Source organism: Equus quagga, chromosome 12 (assembly GCF_021613505.1).
Source record: "Equus quagga isolate Etosha38 chromosome 12, UCLA_HA_Equagga_1.0, whole genome shotgun sequence".
Classification (NCBI taxonomy): domain Eukaryota; kingdom Metazoa; phylum Chordata; class Mammalia; order Perissodactyla; family Equidae; genus Equus; species Equus quagga.
Window position 1 is genome coordinate 100173762 of NC_060278.1, and position 15918 is coordinate 100189679.

At 49.6% G+C, this 15918-nt stretch overlaps 1 protein-coding gene across 3 annotated transcripts in view; it reads right to left on the reverse strand.

The window, feature by feature from the left end:
• The window catches only part of UBE2V1 (ubiquitin conjugating enzyme E2 V1), a 28632-nt gene extending 14731 nt beyond the window's left edge, over positions 1-13901 (reverse strand). For 2 of the 3 annotated variants that reach the window (XM_046679736.1, XM_046679735.1), the window contains exon 1: positions 13770-13901. In XM_046679736.1, the coding sequence (XP_046535692.1) occupies positions 13770-13791 (22 nt within the window). In that variant the 5' untranslated portion in view covers positions 13792-13901. Of the gene's footprint in view, positions 1-13361; positions 13524-13769 lie in introns of those variants that run through there. The other variant, XM_046679737.1, reaches the window with a different exon arrangement.
• Positions 13902-15918: the final 2017 nt, after the last annotated feature.

The window sequence follows — 15918 nt, forward strand, 5'->3', positions numbered from 1 at the left end:
TGAGCCACCGGAAGGATGGAGTTGCTAGCGGTGCATTTGATGATCGCAGGCGGTACATGGCGGACGCTGTACTGTACAGTCATGGATTTAAGAACAACTTATTTGGGGCAAGTAATATTATACTAACTTCCCATTTATGACGATGGTACAAGTTTCCTTTCAAAATAAATATAAGTCAGTTGATTGAAGAAAAATATTAAATAGCACAGACGGTACTTGAAAGAAAGCAGCAAACACCTGAAAGCACATTTGAATGGTTCATTTGGAAAACACTGGCCTTTTTCATTCACAGAATAGCCAACTGGATTATTCAGTTATACTGGATTAAGTCTCCTCCAGCAAACACAAAACTGAAGGATGTCTGTGACATTATAAGCAAAAAGCCAGACAATACAATGTCTTGTTCAGAAAGAGTTAAATCTAAATCTTTAATAATCTAACTAATTTGGCTTAGGGGAAAAAAAATCACTGTGCATTACTATTGCTATTACTACTGGTTAATTTATAAGCCTGCACTAGTAAAAAACGACTACCCTAAGAGCACAGAATCAGTGAAAGGAAGACCGACAAGTATCTGATGTGCTTGTTCACAGATGGCATAATGGGCTGCACTGTATCCCCTCAAACCCGTATGTTGAAGCCCTAATTCCCAGCACCCCAGGATACAACTATATATGGAAAGAGGGCCTGTAAAGAGGGGATTAAGTTAAAATGAGGCCCTTGGGTGGGCCCTGATCCAAGTGGACTGGTGTCCTTATGTGGAAATTCAGACACACAGAGACAGCAGGAAAGCAGCATGCATGGGGGAAGGACCATGCAAGGACACGGTGAGAAGGAGCCGCCTGCAAGCCAAGGGGAAAGGCCTAGAAGAAACCAAACCTGCCGACACCTTGAGCTTGGACTTCCAGTCTCCAGAACTGTAAGCAAGTACATTTCTGTGAAGCCACCCAGTCTGTAGTATATTGTTATGGCGGCCCTAGTGAGCCAATACAGATACTAAGTGACATCTGAAGAAACTTAAGAAAATTGGAAAGGGTAGAGACCAAGACGGTAACAGTGGCTATCTCTGGATGCAGGGATTATGGGTGATCCCCTCCTCTCCCCCTTTGCCTATATTTTGATTTCATTTACCATGATCTCATGTTATTTGCATAAAAAAGAAAACAACTTAGGAATCTTGTCAACCACACTGTAGGCAAGGGCCTACCTCTGGGCCTTTGCACTTGCTATTCCCTCTGCCTGGAACATTCTTCCCCCAGACATCCATCAGTCATGCTCTCTCACCTTCTTCAGGTCTTCAGTTCTATGACACTGACTGCAACAAGGATCAAGGATTCTCTAAGACTGGGAGTCTTAGAAAGGTATTCCCTAAGTGACTAACTTTAAGTGGCCCATGTTCTTTAATGTTACCAAAACTTGTTCAAGTCAAAGGAACATGGCAAAGCACCGCAGCTCCCATCATTACTCAACGGAAGTCACACGTGTGACCTCTACTCCGAGTTGCTGTTTTCAACAAGATAAAAAATGTGCTACTTTCTTGCGTCAGATACTTAAATCAGGCTGGACTAAGTACTTCTGGTATGACTATTCCTCTCATAAACTTTAGCAAAGAACATCCTTGTGGCTAGAAGGGTTACCTCTTCCTCTAACAGCCAGATCTGATTAAGAAATCCTAATCCACGTATCACAAGCTCCTTGCTATTGGTTTCACAACAGGGAGTGAATTCAAGTTCTATCCGAGGCTTGATTTTCACTTGTGAAGCAGGGGAATATTCTGTTAGTAGAGAATCCTACACTTCCCACAGACATTTCCACTGGATCAGACACGCAATTACCAAAAAACAGTGTGCAAAGCCCACACACACCACTGCACAAAACAGCAGGCAGCTCCGTCAGCCTCACCGTGTCTAGGTTAGCATGTCCAACAGTACCTGAGCTCCAGAGGGCAAAGTCAGCTTTTTGTTGTTTTTGCAGTAGTGACATTATAGGGTGATTCAATGACAAAATAGGCATCAGAAACAGTTTAATAAATGAAAAATTTTGGATTGGCCAATATCTATTAGGCAGTCTAGAAATATTCCGAGCAAGAGGTGGAATATACACATAAATATCAGAATAACTGTGCTATATACCGATTAACTACAATAAGCATTTATTCTATTTGAACAGCAGTTTTCAGACTTTTTTGGTCTCAAGACCCCTTTACATTATTGAAAATTACTGAAGATTTCAAAGAGCCTTTGTTTATGTACATTACAGCTACTGATATTTACCGAATTAGAAATTAAAACAAATTTTAAAAATATTTAATTCATTTAATACTAACCACAATAAACTATTACCTGTTAAGACAGATAACATACCTTATGAGATAACTATATTTTCCAAAGAACAAAAGAAAAATAGTGAGAAGAGTGGTACGGCTTTGCATATTTCTTTAATGTCTGGCTTAAAACAACTGGCAGTGTTCAGAACTGAGGTGAGCTGGAGAACACACGTCCTGTCTAAAGGGGACAGTCACGCCTTTGCTCTGGCCAAATGTCTCTAGGTCAGATTCTGCTTCTGGACCACCACTTTGCAACATCTAGCGTCACCTAATTGTTCTCAAAAATCCATGAGCCCTAACATCCTAGGTTTAGCTCAGGCTGGCTTAAACCCCGTCTTTCGTCAGAAAGGGCAGTAAAGATTGATAAATGTTGGGCTAATCTAGCGTTGGGCAGTTAAGTACTCTGTTAACCTTTACTTAGCTAAATCTTGAAGAATTTAAGTCCACAAATTGGATAGCTTCTAAAGGAAACTGTTACTTTTTAATTCACTTTTTCTAAGCCATAAACTTTATTTTCACTCAAAAATTGATTAAAAGTCAACTTTAGGGAACAACAATATCTCAGAGAAATCAGGAATTACAAAAAATTTACAAATCATGGAGTGGTTCACTTAGTTTTTTCTGGTAATTAAACAGAAGTGGCTAATCAACACCCGGTTAGCTGACATACTGCATTCTCCTAGGTCAGGGTCCACTCTGGGCTCACCACGTTTAATGTAAAACTGAGCTCACTCTGCACTTACATGCAAAAACCCCGCACATTTCAGGACTGCAACTAAAAAAGAAATTTGCTAAGCTTTTTACCTGCTTGTCAAAATTTTCCTGTACATAAATTCGGCAGTAACAGACACGTACACACACATCTTCTTTCAGCGCCAGAATTATCCAACACTTATCCAAGACCATGCTAGACCTTGTAGGGGCTATAAAAGAAACAAAAATAGAGGCCTCCCAATCAGAGTATAAAGTCTCACTATAGAAACTAGATATACACATACAGTTTCATGAAACAGGGGCTGGCCCAGTGGTGTGGTGGTGAAGTCCACATGCTCTACTTCAGTGGCCCAGGGTTTGTGGGTTCAGATTCTGGGCATGGACCTATACACTGCTCATCAAGCCATGCTGTGGCTCATCAAGCCACATGCAAAATAGAGGAGGGTTGGCACAGATGTTAGCTCAGGGACAATCTTCCTCAAGTAAAAAGAGGAGGACTGGCAACAGATGTTAGCTCAGGGTCAATCTTCCTCACCGAAAAAAAAAAAGTTTAATAAAACAAAACAGTATCAAAACATATGAAAGAAATATAATCTATCATAGGACAATGTTTCTTAACCGTTGACGGGGTCATAGATCCCTCTGAATTTGATGAAAGTTATAGAGGTGGGGCCATGTTGCTAAGAGGAAGTGGACTTTATCCTGTGGGTAATTAGTGGGGAGCTGCAAAAGTCTCTGAGTAGGGCAAGAGATGAGGCAAATCTCCTGGGTAACGTCCAGGATGGGATGGAAGGACTGGAGGCCACGTTTGGATGTGCTACTACTAACACGTGGGGATCCACAGTGAGGAGCACTTGCCTAGAGCAAATGCCCTAAGGGGACACGTCATCGGACTTCTGATAGGCCTAGATGGTGGGAAACAGAAGGAAGCTAAGAGATTTGAGGCAGCACATATTAATCTGCATGACTATGGTGGTAGTTCCCATTTTTACAATGTGACACAAAAACAACTGGCCTTTACATGGTAGGCTTTAGACAAATATTTGTTGAAAACTCAAAAAATTGAGCAAAGGATCTTCAGATGCCACAGACAGAGAGTCACAAGATAAGCACAAAGTCAATCCGTGCTTCCCTGTGTGTGCTCACACACATGATCTTCAGATGCCACAGACAGAGAGTCACAAACAAGGACAGCTGGTCTACCAGGCTGTTTTAAAAAGGCTGGTCAGAGTAATGGCTAAGACACCTCCCACAAATAAGAATCAGAGTATGCTTCAGGGAAAATTCTGTAATCTCTCAGCAGAGGGCTCAGAGCACAGGCCTGGGATCAAGTCCTCGCTCTGCAACTCCCTAGCAATCTACTGTGTGACAGCGCAAGGTGCCCCGAGCCTCAGCAAAACAGGGACCCCAATACCGTCTCTGTAGATGGCAAGGAGGAATCGATAAGGCAGACCCTGTAAGGCACCTGGTGTAACAGCTAGCACAGGGTACTGAGGCACCTTCATCAGCACATTGTATTAGCCATCATGAAATAAGAAACAAAACCCTTCACTCGACCCCATACCCCCTCTGTTCCTTCCTAGGAAACCCTCAAAAGGGCTGTCCAGACGCCTCGCCTGCAGTTCCTCACCCTACCTGCACCTACTCCAATCAGGCTTTCCCACCCAGTCACTCACAAAACTGCCCCCGTCAGGCAGCCCTCTCCTCAGCCCCGGCCCCCGGTCCCGGAGCTGAGCCTGAGCAGCACCTCGTCTCTCCCTGCTCCCTCCCCGCTGCTGGCCTCGCCTCCCTGATTCCCACACACTGGCTGCCGGCCTCAGGGCATGGCCCCCAGACTGCGTTTTTGTCCACTCTACTCCCCAAGTGATTTTACGCAGACCAAGGAAGCTGCTGACTCTCCAATGTACATTTTCAATTAACAGCCTCCCAGACCTCTCTATTCAGATGCCAAATAGGCCTCTCCAACTTAAAACCCTTCCAACCAGAACTCCCTTGCACTCCTCAAAAGACAAAAACTACCCACTCCTCCACCTCAGTATATGGCACGAACATTTACCAGATTGCTCTGGCCAAAAATCTTGGAGTCATGATATGAAATCTTTCCCTTACACCCCATATCCAACCCATTTCCAAAGAGATCTCAGATACGACCATTTGCACCATCTCCACTCCGGCCGCCTCAGCTTCCTCAGTGGTTTCTTAGTGCACGTGGTCTCTACCCACAGCCTGTTGGCCAGTGAGCCTTTCAAGGTATGTTAGAGCCCGTCGCCCCCCTACTCAAAGCCCTCGCCGGCCTCCCCCTGTAAGCAGCATCCGTCTATCTCCTCAGCTCGCCTACAGAGCCCCACCTGCCTCTCCCACAGCAGTTCCTACCACCCTCTGCTTGCTTCTTCACCCTCTGTCAGCCACCGCACCCATCTTTAGGTTCCTCAGCAGGCAGCCGACCTTCTGCCCTCGCACTCGCCGTTCCCTCACCCTCGCATTCTGTGCGGAGCTGTGAAGGGCTGGCTGCCTCCCTTAGTTCTCATCTAAGGTCTCACTTCCCATCCCCTTATCTTGCTTTATTTTTCTTCACTGCACTCATCACCACTTGACATTTTACGTTTACTCATTTCCACTTCATTAGTTGTTTACTGTCTGTCCCTCCCATCTGAACACAAGCTCCACGAGAGTAAGACTTCATCTGTTCTGTTCACTGCTGAATTTTTCCAACAACTCAAAGAGTCCTTTGCCAAAGTGAGCACTCAAATGCTTGCTGAATGGACGAATGGGTGGCTGGGTGTCAGCTGGGGATGGTATTTCAGAATGAATAATGCTCCATGTCACAAAATTCTAACAGGTTTATTTCTGAAAATATAGGAGAACATGCACAGCACTATTACAAGGGAGTTTAATATTATAAAGGCTATCAGAGGGGCTTAGCATGGATTTTAAACAGCCCAAGACAAGTCATACATTAAATTCTGAATATAATGATCTTAAGAAGAAATATGAATCTTAACTCAGAAGCCAGGCAGTCTTCAGAGGTCTCCTCAGAGCTCCCCCTCCCCCATATACCTTCACTCTCACATAACGTCTGTGCTGTATTTTTTACTTTCTTTAAATTTTCTTTTCTTTCTTTTTTATTGTCTGACTCACTCTCTGAGCTTCTCAAGTTAGAGCTGTGACTCACTCAGCCCTGCTTCCCAGAATCTGGTCCGCCGTCTGGCATCTAATGACATTCAATACAGGCTCCCTGATTGAAGCAATGGCAGTCTCTCTGCCTCTCCTACTGTAAACTCTAATGTGGTCTACTGTGACCAAGATACTGGAGACCGATATCAAATAACTGAGCCACCTAAGGCTTTTTATTTTGAGATAATTAAAATTTCATTTTTTTTAAATGAAGTGTAATCAAGACTTTTAGGGAAACTTACTTTCTTCTTAAAATGAGGGAAACCTGGTTGTGCACCCAAACCACACGAGTCAAAGGATTCTTCACTACAAAGTGAGCCGATGCACAAAATACATACACGAAAGCAAGTTACCGACATTCCAAACCCTTTAGAAATTGCACATAAAGTTAGTACATCAATATTTTCTACAAAGCAGGAGCGTTTAACTCCAAGTGGCCTGACCACACCCTAGTTCTAGGCCTTCAGAGGCTGTCCAGGGACACAGATCCAAACGCTGGTCAAGTTCAGAGGCCTGCAGACCCTGAGAGCGCATCTGTCCTAAGTGAGGACGTCATCCCATCCCAAATGGAGAGAACAAGCTCGAAGTCGTGGCAGGTTAATTCAGACATAAGATTTCAGTGAATACGTTAACAAACTAAATCCACATATGCCCCCAGACAGAAGCTAACAGATCAGAAAGATTCAAGAATGCTAACATGTGTTTTATTCCTACGGCACTTGAATCCATTAAATCAACCTAAATCTCAAGAGTCCTAATATTTCTGTGTGAATCTGACCCCTAAAAGGCAGCTTCAAATGACAATGTAACGGATGTCAAAATGGACTCTGGTTAACCTTAAGAAAGTGTAACTATTAAGAAGTTACCTATGCAAATGTTAAGATAACTTCACCAAGGTGCTAAAATATCACAGTCATCCAAGACTTTTTAAAAGAAAACATCTGTTCCTGTTACTTCAGAATTCTTCTTTCCAGAAGGATTTTTCCTGGATCTGTGTCAGTATAAAAAGTCAGCCAGTTATTCTCTTGGCTAAATATAAACTGAAAAGTCAGCAGCTGCAGGACATTACACAGAAAATACGACAACCAGGTTGAAAAGGCATAAATACTTGACAGGGTTTTACACCACGTAATAATAAAACATTTAATGCAGTCATTTGAAACACAGCAACATACTAAAATATTTGTGGTACAAAAAGGATTTTGAAGCCCTTTAAAACATCAACATCTTTTAGGAAAATCACGGCCACAGAGCAGTAGCTCTGGCAGCGTGCCAATCTCAGGAAACCCTGGCCTGGCCTGGGTCTTGAGTTAAAAGGGCAGAGCCTCACAGGCGGCTCCTGAACGCTGCTAATTAAAACTGGTTTGGGTGCCCATCCAAGGGAGGCAGTGAGCTGGGGGCCTGCTGCTGCTCCTATTTCGGAAAACAACGAGGCCTGGAAGGTGATGCACCTAGATTCAACGTTCCTGAAAAGGGGCCATCAAGCCAGGGGTAGTAACTTTCACTCCTCAGCAACAGGCCAGTGCAGCCTGGCTGCCTAGTTAGTGCCTGCCCAGGGGAGCATATTTTCTCTCCTCTACAGCAAAGGTTCTTTGAGTATGGCCCCCAGACCTGCGGCCCTGCAGGCAAATGCTAGAAACGTCAATTCTCAGGTGCATCCCAGAGCACTACCCTACACCACAGAGCTACTGAATCTGAAACTCCGAGGGGCCTGCAGCGGAACGAGCCCGCCAGGTGTTTCTGATGCACGCTAGTTGGAGAACCACCCATCTCGGGGAAGAAACAGAGGCAATCTATCATTCTTCACAGTCCAGACAATGTGACAACAAACAGCTGGTCACAAAAGGCAAGGCCCTGTGTTTCTCTGCTGCTAGGGTGGTGACAAGGTAAAGGTCAGATTTTCGCGGACGGGCGGAGACGAAGAATAGCACGCAGGAAGTATGTCAGGAGAGCCAGGGAAGGAGGGCAGCGTGAATTCTACGCTGAAGGCCCTCCAGAAATACCAACTATCAGGATGAGGGCTCGTCTTGAGGGGCTGAGCAGCCACTTTTGCCTCTGCCCTATCAGATGCACAGTTTCTCCAAATACGTCAAATTTATCTATTTGCCTACGTCAAGGTGAGACCCTGGATTAATTCATTGCAACATTTAATATTTATGAGGCACCTATTACATGTCAGGGACTATGCTGGGCGCTAGGGACTTAGAGAACAAGACAGAATCCTGCCCTAGTGGAAAGACACAGCAAATAGGAAAGAAAATAAGAAAACTTCAGATAAGGCGAAGCACTTTAGAAGAGATGAGAAGAGAGACGTGATAACGACCGAGAAGACGGTACTGAATGTGGTGGTCAGCGATGGCCTTTCTGGAGAGCTGAGACCCGAAGAGCGAGCAGCAGTCTGTCACGTGAAGATCTAGGACAGAGGATTCCTGAAAGGGGAAGAGCAAGAGGACACGTGTGTGTCATATCGCGCGAGGTCAAGGGCCAGCAGAGGGCCTTACGGGCCACGGAAAAGAAACCGATGTCCTCCTAAGCGCAGTGGGAAGGGCCTGGTGCAGGGGAGGTGCAGTTTCCATTTCACGTCTGTAAGCGATCATTCTGCCTCCTCTACGGAGAATGGACTGGAAAAGGGCAGGGCTGGAGGCAGGCGGCTTTTGCAGTCTTCCAGGCAAGAGAAAGGCTGCCCTGGCTGGACAGGAACGACAATAACGCCGATGGAGAGGAGGACCTGGCATCTATTCTGGGGTTTCACCTACCGGACTTGTGATGGGTGCATGTGAGGATGAAGAAAGAACCCTCCTTGACAGTCATTACTGTCTACCCATGAAAGAACCCATGAGCCGAGGCAGAGGCGTCAGCAGACCTGCCACTGCCTGAAGGACCCTGAGATGCCTAGCTGGAGCAGAGGCAACAGGGCTGAAGAATGAAAACGTGGCCAAGAGCGGGTGTCCTGGAGCAGCACTGCCCTGGTTCTGTACCCTGGCTCTGCAGGTCACTGGCTCTGAGCCTCATGCAAGTCAGTTTTGCTCTCCAGGCCTCAGTTTCTCACCTTCAAAATAGATACCTGCTTCAAAGGGTTGCTGTAAGAAATGAGATGACGTATTTAATACTGCGTCTAGCACAGAGTAAGGCCTAGAAGTCTAGCTTAAAAAGAAGTCTGAAGGGCTTGCACGTAAATGAAGACAAGGACCTACTATGCACATGACATGAGGGGGCGCCAAGCCCACTGTGTGAGTTACTGAGTACAAGGTATAAGCAAGAGCTGTTTAAAAACGGACTTCACTCTCGTCAGACAGCATGTTACCCAGAACGGGATCAATAGCAGCCAGGGATGCTACAAGAAGGGTCCCTGCTACAGTTGGCAGATGTTTCTCGGTAAAGCCCTTTCTCTCACCAAGATTAGACACTCTAAGACCTGGGAAGAGCATGTGCCCAAACGACGCCTTTCCGTTTCCTTCCTAAGGTACTGGAGCAGGGTGGGGAGGGAACTGGAGTCAAAACCCCTGGGCTCTGGTCTGTCACCACTCCTCAGCCACCAGTCTCCCTCAGCAACAATGGGGGGGCCAACGCCTCTCCTGGCAGCTCGCCAGGTTGCGAAGAGTTTGGATGAGCTGACAACAGGTGAGTCAAAGCACTTGGAGAACTCTAAAGCATACACGTGAGGTAAGAGCATTAGTGTTAAAAGAGTCACTTCACCACATGTGCTCTCTGGACTTCACTGCGCCTTTCAGAATTAAGCAGAGGACTCCTGACTCTACATTGTGTATTAGCCTTTCATCAAATTACTGCAGAGCTACACTGCAGGTGAGAGGCAGGGGGAGGGAGAAGAACGTGCTGGGGGAAAGAGGGTGGTTTTAACGTTACTGAGAAGGGGGAAATCACGGTCACCAGAAGGAGCTTTGGCAATCCCTAAGGAGAGCAGGAGCAGTGGCCCAACTAAGGGCCTCCCCCATGGCCGGAGCAGATGGCGGCTTCCTCCGCTGAGCACAGGAGGCAGGCCTCTTGAACGCAGGGCCCAGGCTGTGCAAAAAGCACTTGGCTACAACCGGCACAAGAGGCTCACACGGTGAGACACACGGGAACCAGACCAGAGACCACAGGTTCTCACTGGCCACCTCCAGCTCTCAGGGGAACACCCATGAAGGGAGTGGAAGACTACTTAACCTCCATTGCCCGTACAGTTAAATTTCCACACGCCGAGGGCGTGGACGAGGCCACTCCAATGTATGCAAATTTAAAATCAGGCCCAGCCAGGGCTTCCCCTTCTGGCACTCGGTTTCTGGTTAACTGTCAGGGAAGCCTGTTGGGTGCTGGGTGAGAGGAAGGACCTGGCAGCCACGGGCCACTGTTTGAGGAAGTCACCTGTCCCAGCACAGGCATCCTGAGAGATTAGTGGGCTTTTCACAGTTCCACCCTTTGGGATCTATGCAGAAATGACACGCTGCAGAACCAAGGTAGGTGGGGAGGTGTCGTAGCCAAGCGCTGAAAGCAGTAACCATAAAAAACTAAGTTCAGCCCTTACAGGAAGTCAAAGGCTTCACAGCTGTTTCCCGGCAACCAGGGACACAGATGAATCAAGAGGCTTGTTCTACACCTGACTAAGGAAGGCCCCGGACCACACCTGAAAGACTCTCAGGGTTAGAAAGCAGAGGCCTGCACACTCACTTTAGTTTAACCCAATTAAGGTCTTTCTGCTTCCATTCTTCACACTCTACATTCCTTTCCCCGCATGGGGCACGGGCCCCATCTCGCCATGCCCCTCTATCTGAGAGTCTCATTCATTCCTTCAACAAGTATTTACTAAATGCCTACTTCATACCAGGCACTTGCTCAACGGCTTCCCTTCACACTGAAGACAATTCAAAGCCATATCCCTCCAACTGTCTCCTCAACAAGCTCCCTAAGTCCTTTACTTTATTCTTCGACATGCCAAGCTCGCCCGCCCTAGGGCCTTTGCACTCACTGTCTCCCCCTCCCCTGCCTGTGACACGCCTGTGACCCATGTTGTAGGGCTGGCTCCTTCCATCATTTGCCTCAGTTCAAATGCCTCCCCCAGAGAAGCCTTCCCTGCCCACCTCTCCAGATGCCCTTTATCACATCACACAGTCTCCTTCAGAGCAGTCACTGCTGTCTGGCACCGTCTTAATTAGGTACTTCTTTAATGGCCTTCTCCTTGACTGGAACAGAAGCTCCTCAAGGACAGGAACTATGTCCACCTCATTCGCTATTCACAATGGGACATGGCAGGCCCTCAATAAGTAGCTACTGAATAAAGAAAAGGGTTTGGGGAAGCCCATTTAACGGCGCCTCAAAGGCTGCTCCGCATCACGTGCACCATGGCGAGAGCTCCTGTGCGCCGCCAGCCAGCAGGTGGTGACGTTTTTCTGACCACCAGAGTATTTATGAAGCGCTCCTCAACTGGCAGGGCCTCGAGAGGTTAGAATTAAGTAGGTGTTAAACTGGATCATAGGTAGCCAACCTCAAGTGACTGCCAGCAGGGCTGAGCTGCAATGCCACCATAATGCTGGCTGCTACGGACACACTTTACCCCCAGTTCACAGCAACCTGGCGGGGGTGTTCTTCTGCGGAGAAGTTCCCACGGCAGCCTGGCCTGACTCAGCCTCTCCTCTGACGGCGTCTCTGGCAGTATCCTGGCACAGGAATTGACTCAGCGCTGATCAGATGAAACCAAAATCTAGGAAAAGCATGTGTGGTCTCTGTCCTCCAGGAAGACCCCGCTGCTTTACGTGTAAAAGGCAGCCTGCGGTGGGTCACTTCAGCCCCGTCTCCTGCATCCAACTCCCTCTACTCCCCACCCTGCCGCCGGTCAGACGAGGATGGCTCCTTGGGATACGAGAGGAGCAGCATCCTGGAAAGATGGACTCCCCTCACCCTGTCCACTTTGGGTCACCAACCCTCTCCTAACAGTGCTGCTGCTGTGGCCTTAAACAGCTGGAGGATTTTGGTACCCACCTGGTGTCCCAGTTTACTTTCTCCATCAGAGGTCACCCACCGTCACCCCATCTGGGAGGACCTGCTTGGCCAGCGTCACTGCCAGGCACCTCAGGGTACAGGCTCCTCACCAAAAGGGGGACACACAGTCCCCCCAAATCTTGCACTTCCAGAAACTGACTCTCTTGCCTCATCAGCCAGTCCGGGGGCCCTTCCTCAGCCTGCCTCCTCAAGAAGGCCACCTGAATCCGCCCTCCCCCCCACTGCCGCCCATACTCAACTGTAGAATGTTAACTCAAACAGACCCTCAGGGTCTGATTCTCTGGCCCATGTTAGGAGTGCAGAGCAGGGAATTCAACCTCAAGATAAATGCTGCCTCCCTGAACCCACAAGGGCCTGGAAGAACCCCCCCCACCCCGGGCCCCCTCTGCAAAATGCAGCCCCCACTCCCATCCTGGAAAAAAGGGGGTGTGCTCAGCCTCCCCAAAGCCCACCCATGAGCTCTCATTTCACTTGTGCCTCTCCCCATGCCCATCCAGCCAATGGGGAACTCCCGAGCGAAGCCCACCATCTATCACCAACATCCAGAGGAGTGGAAGGCAACGCGGTCTCCGTAAGACAGACACTTCAGGGCAGGCGTCCCTCACCCAATAGAGGAGGAGATTTTTCTTCTCGAACAGAAATCTCTGAAACCTGACCTTTTCCCACTCCGCCCACCGCACAGGCCTTCCCTCGGTTGACCGCCCCCCCCCCCCCCCCCCGCCCGCCGTCCCCACCCCAGATACCTCCAAGGCTCCCAATTCACCTGTTCTTCCCCCAATATCGCGAGCTCCCGCCAAGTGCCTCACTGAGAGCTTGCCCCCCAACATCTGTCTCCTCAAGCAGGTGCCCGGGAAGGACGGGGCCATTTCCCCACGGGCCGCTCCCACCACGTCCCTCCGGAAAAGGAGATGCTCTCCTCCTCGCTTACCCTGTGGAAAGGCCCTTAATCCCCCTAGAGCAGCCACCCCAAGCGTCCCCCTTTCCAATCAACATAGAGATCTCCTCAGCTAACCCCACCCCCGAAGCTAACGCTGGAGCTGTCCCCCTCACCAATGGGGGACCCCCTCAGTCACCCCTAGGACCCCGTTTCCTCCCCCTATCCATCCTGAGAGGCTTCTCTAAGTCCCCGCCAGACGGACATCCCACGGCTCACCGGCCCCCCAGCACCCCGTAAAGGGCTTCCGTCCGCTCTTGGGAACCTTCTCATCCTCCAGGGAACCCTCGATCTCCCCCAAAGAGCCGCCGGCCGGGCTCCTCGGCAGGGACCCCGGGCTCGCCCCGCAGCGCCGAGGGGCCCGGCCCTTCCTCTCGGCGGGGCCCTCCCGCCGCCCGGGGCGCCTCGGGGCCTCGCCGCGCCGCCCACAGTCCCCCAGGCCCCCGCCCGTGCTTCCGGCCGCCGCCTGCTCCTCCTCCCCGCTCAGGTCGCCCGAGCCGCCGCGGCGCAGCCCAGCGGACAGAGGGGCGCGGAGGCCCCGGCCCGCCGCACGGCCCTCTGCGGGTCCCCGGCCCCCGGCCCGAGCCCGCGCCCCCTCGGCTGGCCGGGCCCGGCGCCCCCGCTCACCCGAGCCCGTGGTGGCTGCCATCTTGCGTCGCTGTCGCTCGAAGGCCGGCCCCTTCTTCACCCCCCGCCCGTCCCCGGCCCCTTCTGCGCAGGCGCGCGCGCAGGCGCAGCCGCCACCGCTGACGCCCGCCCGCGGACCGCGCGCCCCGCGGCCGGCAAGGGCGATCTCTGGCCGAAGGGAGAGGAAGTGTTTGCGTGCGCGAGGGCCCGGCAACCTGCAGGGCGCTCCGGCCCCGGGTTCCAGGGAGGGGCTGAGGGGCGTGGTGAGAAGGGCCGGGGTGGTGAAAGAAGAAGAAAAAGTTTTTAAAAAGCGCCTGTTTCGCTTCGGGCGTTTTCCTAGCTAGCTGGGTCTTCACATCTCTCCCAGCTCGGAATTAATGTGAAAAGTGAAGCTGAGAGGGGTTAAGTGATTTATCTAAACTCAGCTGTTAAATGGCTGAGTCAGAATTTGAACCCAGGCCAGATTGTCTTGCTTCCAGGGTCGATGCTCCCGGGCTAGAGGAGGCTTGTAGCTGGGCGGCTAAATGATTTGGGTGGCAGGGAAAACATTCACTCATTCATTCATTCATTCACGCATCAATCTATCTTTTCACCCAAATATTTAGTAAGCCCCTACTATGTGCCAGGCACTGTAAAGCAAGTCCCTGCTCTTATGGGCTTATATGCTAGTCGGAGACAGAGAGCAAGTAAACAAATAAATAGGAAAGAACATAACTATGATATGATAGAGAGTAAACTGGGAAAGGGGCGGCACGGGGTGGTCAGGGAGGACCTTCTAAGGTGGTCACATTTCAAAGGAGACCTGAATGATGAGGAAGAGGTAGAGGGAACAGCATGTGCAAAGGCCCCGGGGACATATATTTGCAAATAAATGTTAAACCCAAGAAAAGACTTCTCTTTTATTATAAATGGTCTGAGAAGCTCTTATTTGGATGTAGAAACAGTTTGAGAGAGATGAAGGGACTGCTTCAAGGTCACACAGCTAAACACCAGCAGAGGAAGGACCAGGACTTCCAGGACAGAGGAACAAGGAAGCTGGAAGCCCTCACTCAGCACATCCAATTCATCCCCTTGTTCTGACAGCAATGCCTCCTAAGCATTTCTCAACTCCATCCACTTCTCCCACTTAAGGTAGGCTGCCCTTGTCTCCCCCTTAAGGTAGGCTGCCCTTGTCTCCCACTTGGATGACCCCAGCAGCCTTCATTCTTGCCCCCATGGTCCCTTCTCCGTATGTCTGCTCAAAATACTCTTCAGCTAAAACATTCAGTGGCTCCCCATTCCCTTGGGATAAAATACAGACTTTACAAATTGAACAGCCACAGAATTATCATCCAACAAGGACAATCATCAGATTGAAAGGGGGCCTAATATAATCTTGCCGGGACAACAAGCAGAAACCAGGACTCTCCAGGGCAAACGAGGATGGATGGCCACCCTACCCACAAGGCCCTGCACTTAGGGCCAGGACTAGTATGGGGTGCCAAATTTAAGAAGGCTTTACCCTCAGGTTCCAACCCTGTGAGTGAAAACTTGCACGCTGGGTACACCTCACTTTCCCCCTCCCTGGCTCTGCCTGCACCTCTGAAACTCGCTGTACCTCTCCAGCTTCCCTGGCCCCTTTCAAGGCCTCTGGAACACATGTCTTCTTCCTCCTCACAGCCTTTTTCTGTGCTCTTCCCACTCTTCAGTTCTCAGATCCAGCATGACCCCCTCCCCCCCCCGGGAAGCTTTCCCTGATTTCTCCAACCAGGTAAAATCCAGCTGTAACTGACTCTCCAAGTGCCACGTGTGTCTCCGTCTCAGCACTGGCAACAGGTAATCATCTTGATGGTATTCCACATGTCACGTGATTCAAGTTTACCTTGAACACAGAAAATATTTGCCCTGGACTTTGAGTCACCGTAAAGTGTCAGGTAGCAAGTGGGAAGCATTTGGGTTCCTAAGGTGGACTCAACTCCGGAGTGGAATGTTCTGGGTTCCAGTCCTCCCTCACCCCTCACTGGGTGGTATGAGTCTAGGCGAGAGGACTGAACCTCTCCTGGCATCAGTTTCCCAGGGGATGATAGTATCAGCCTCATAGGGTTGCTATGGAGATGAAATGCTTTGATAAAACCGTTTGACACAGAGGAAGGAGGGGACGCCTGAAGAG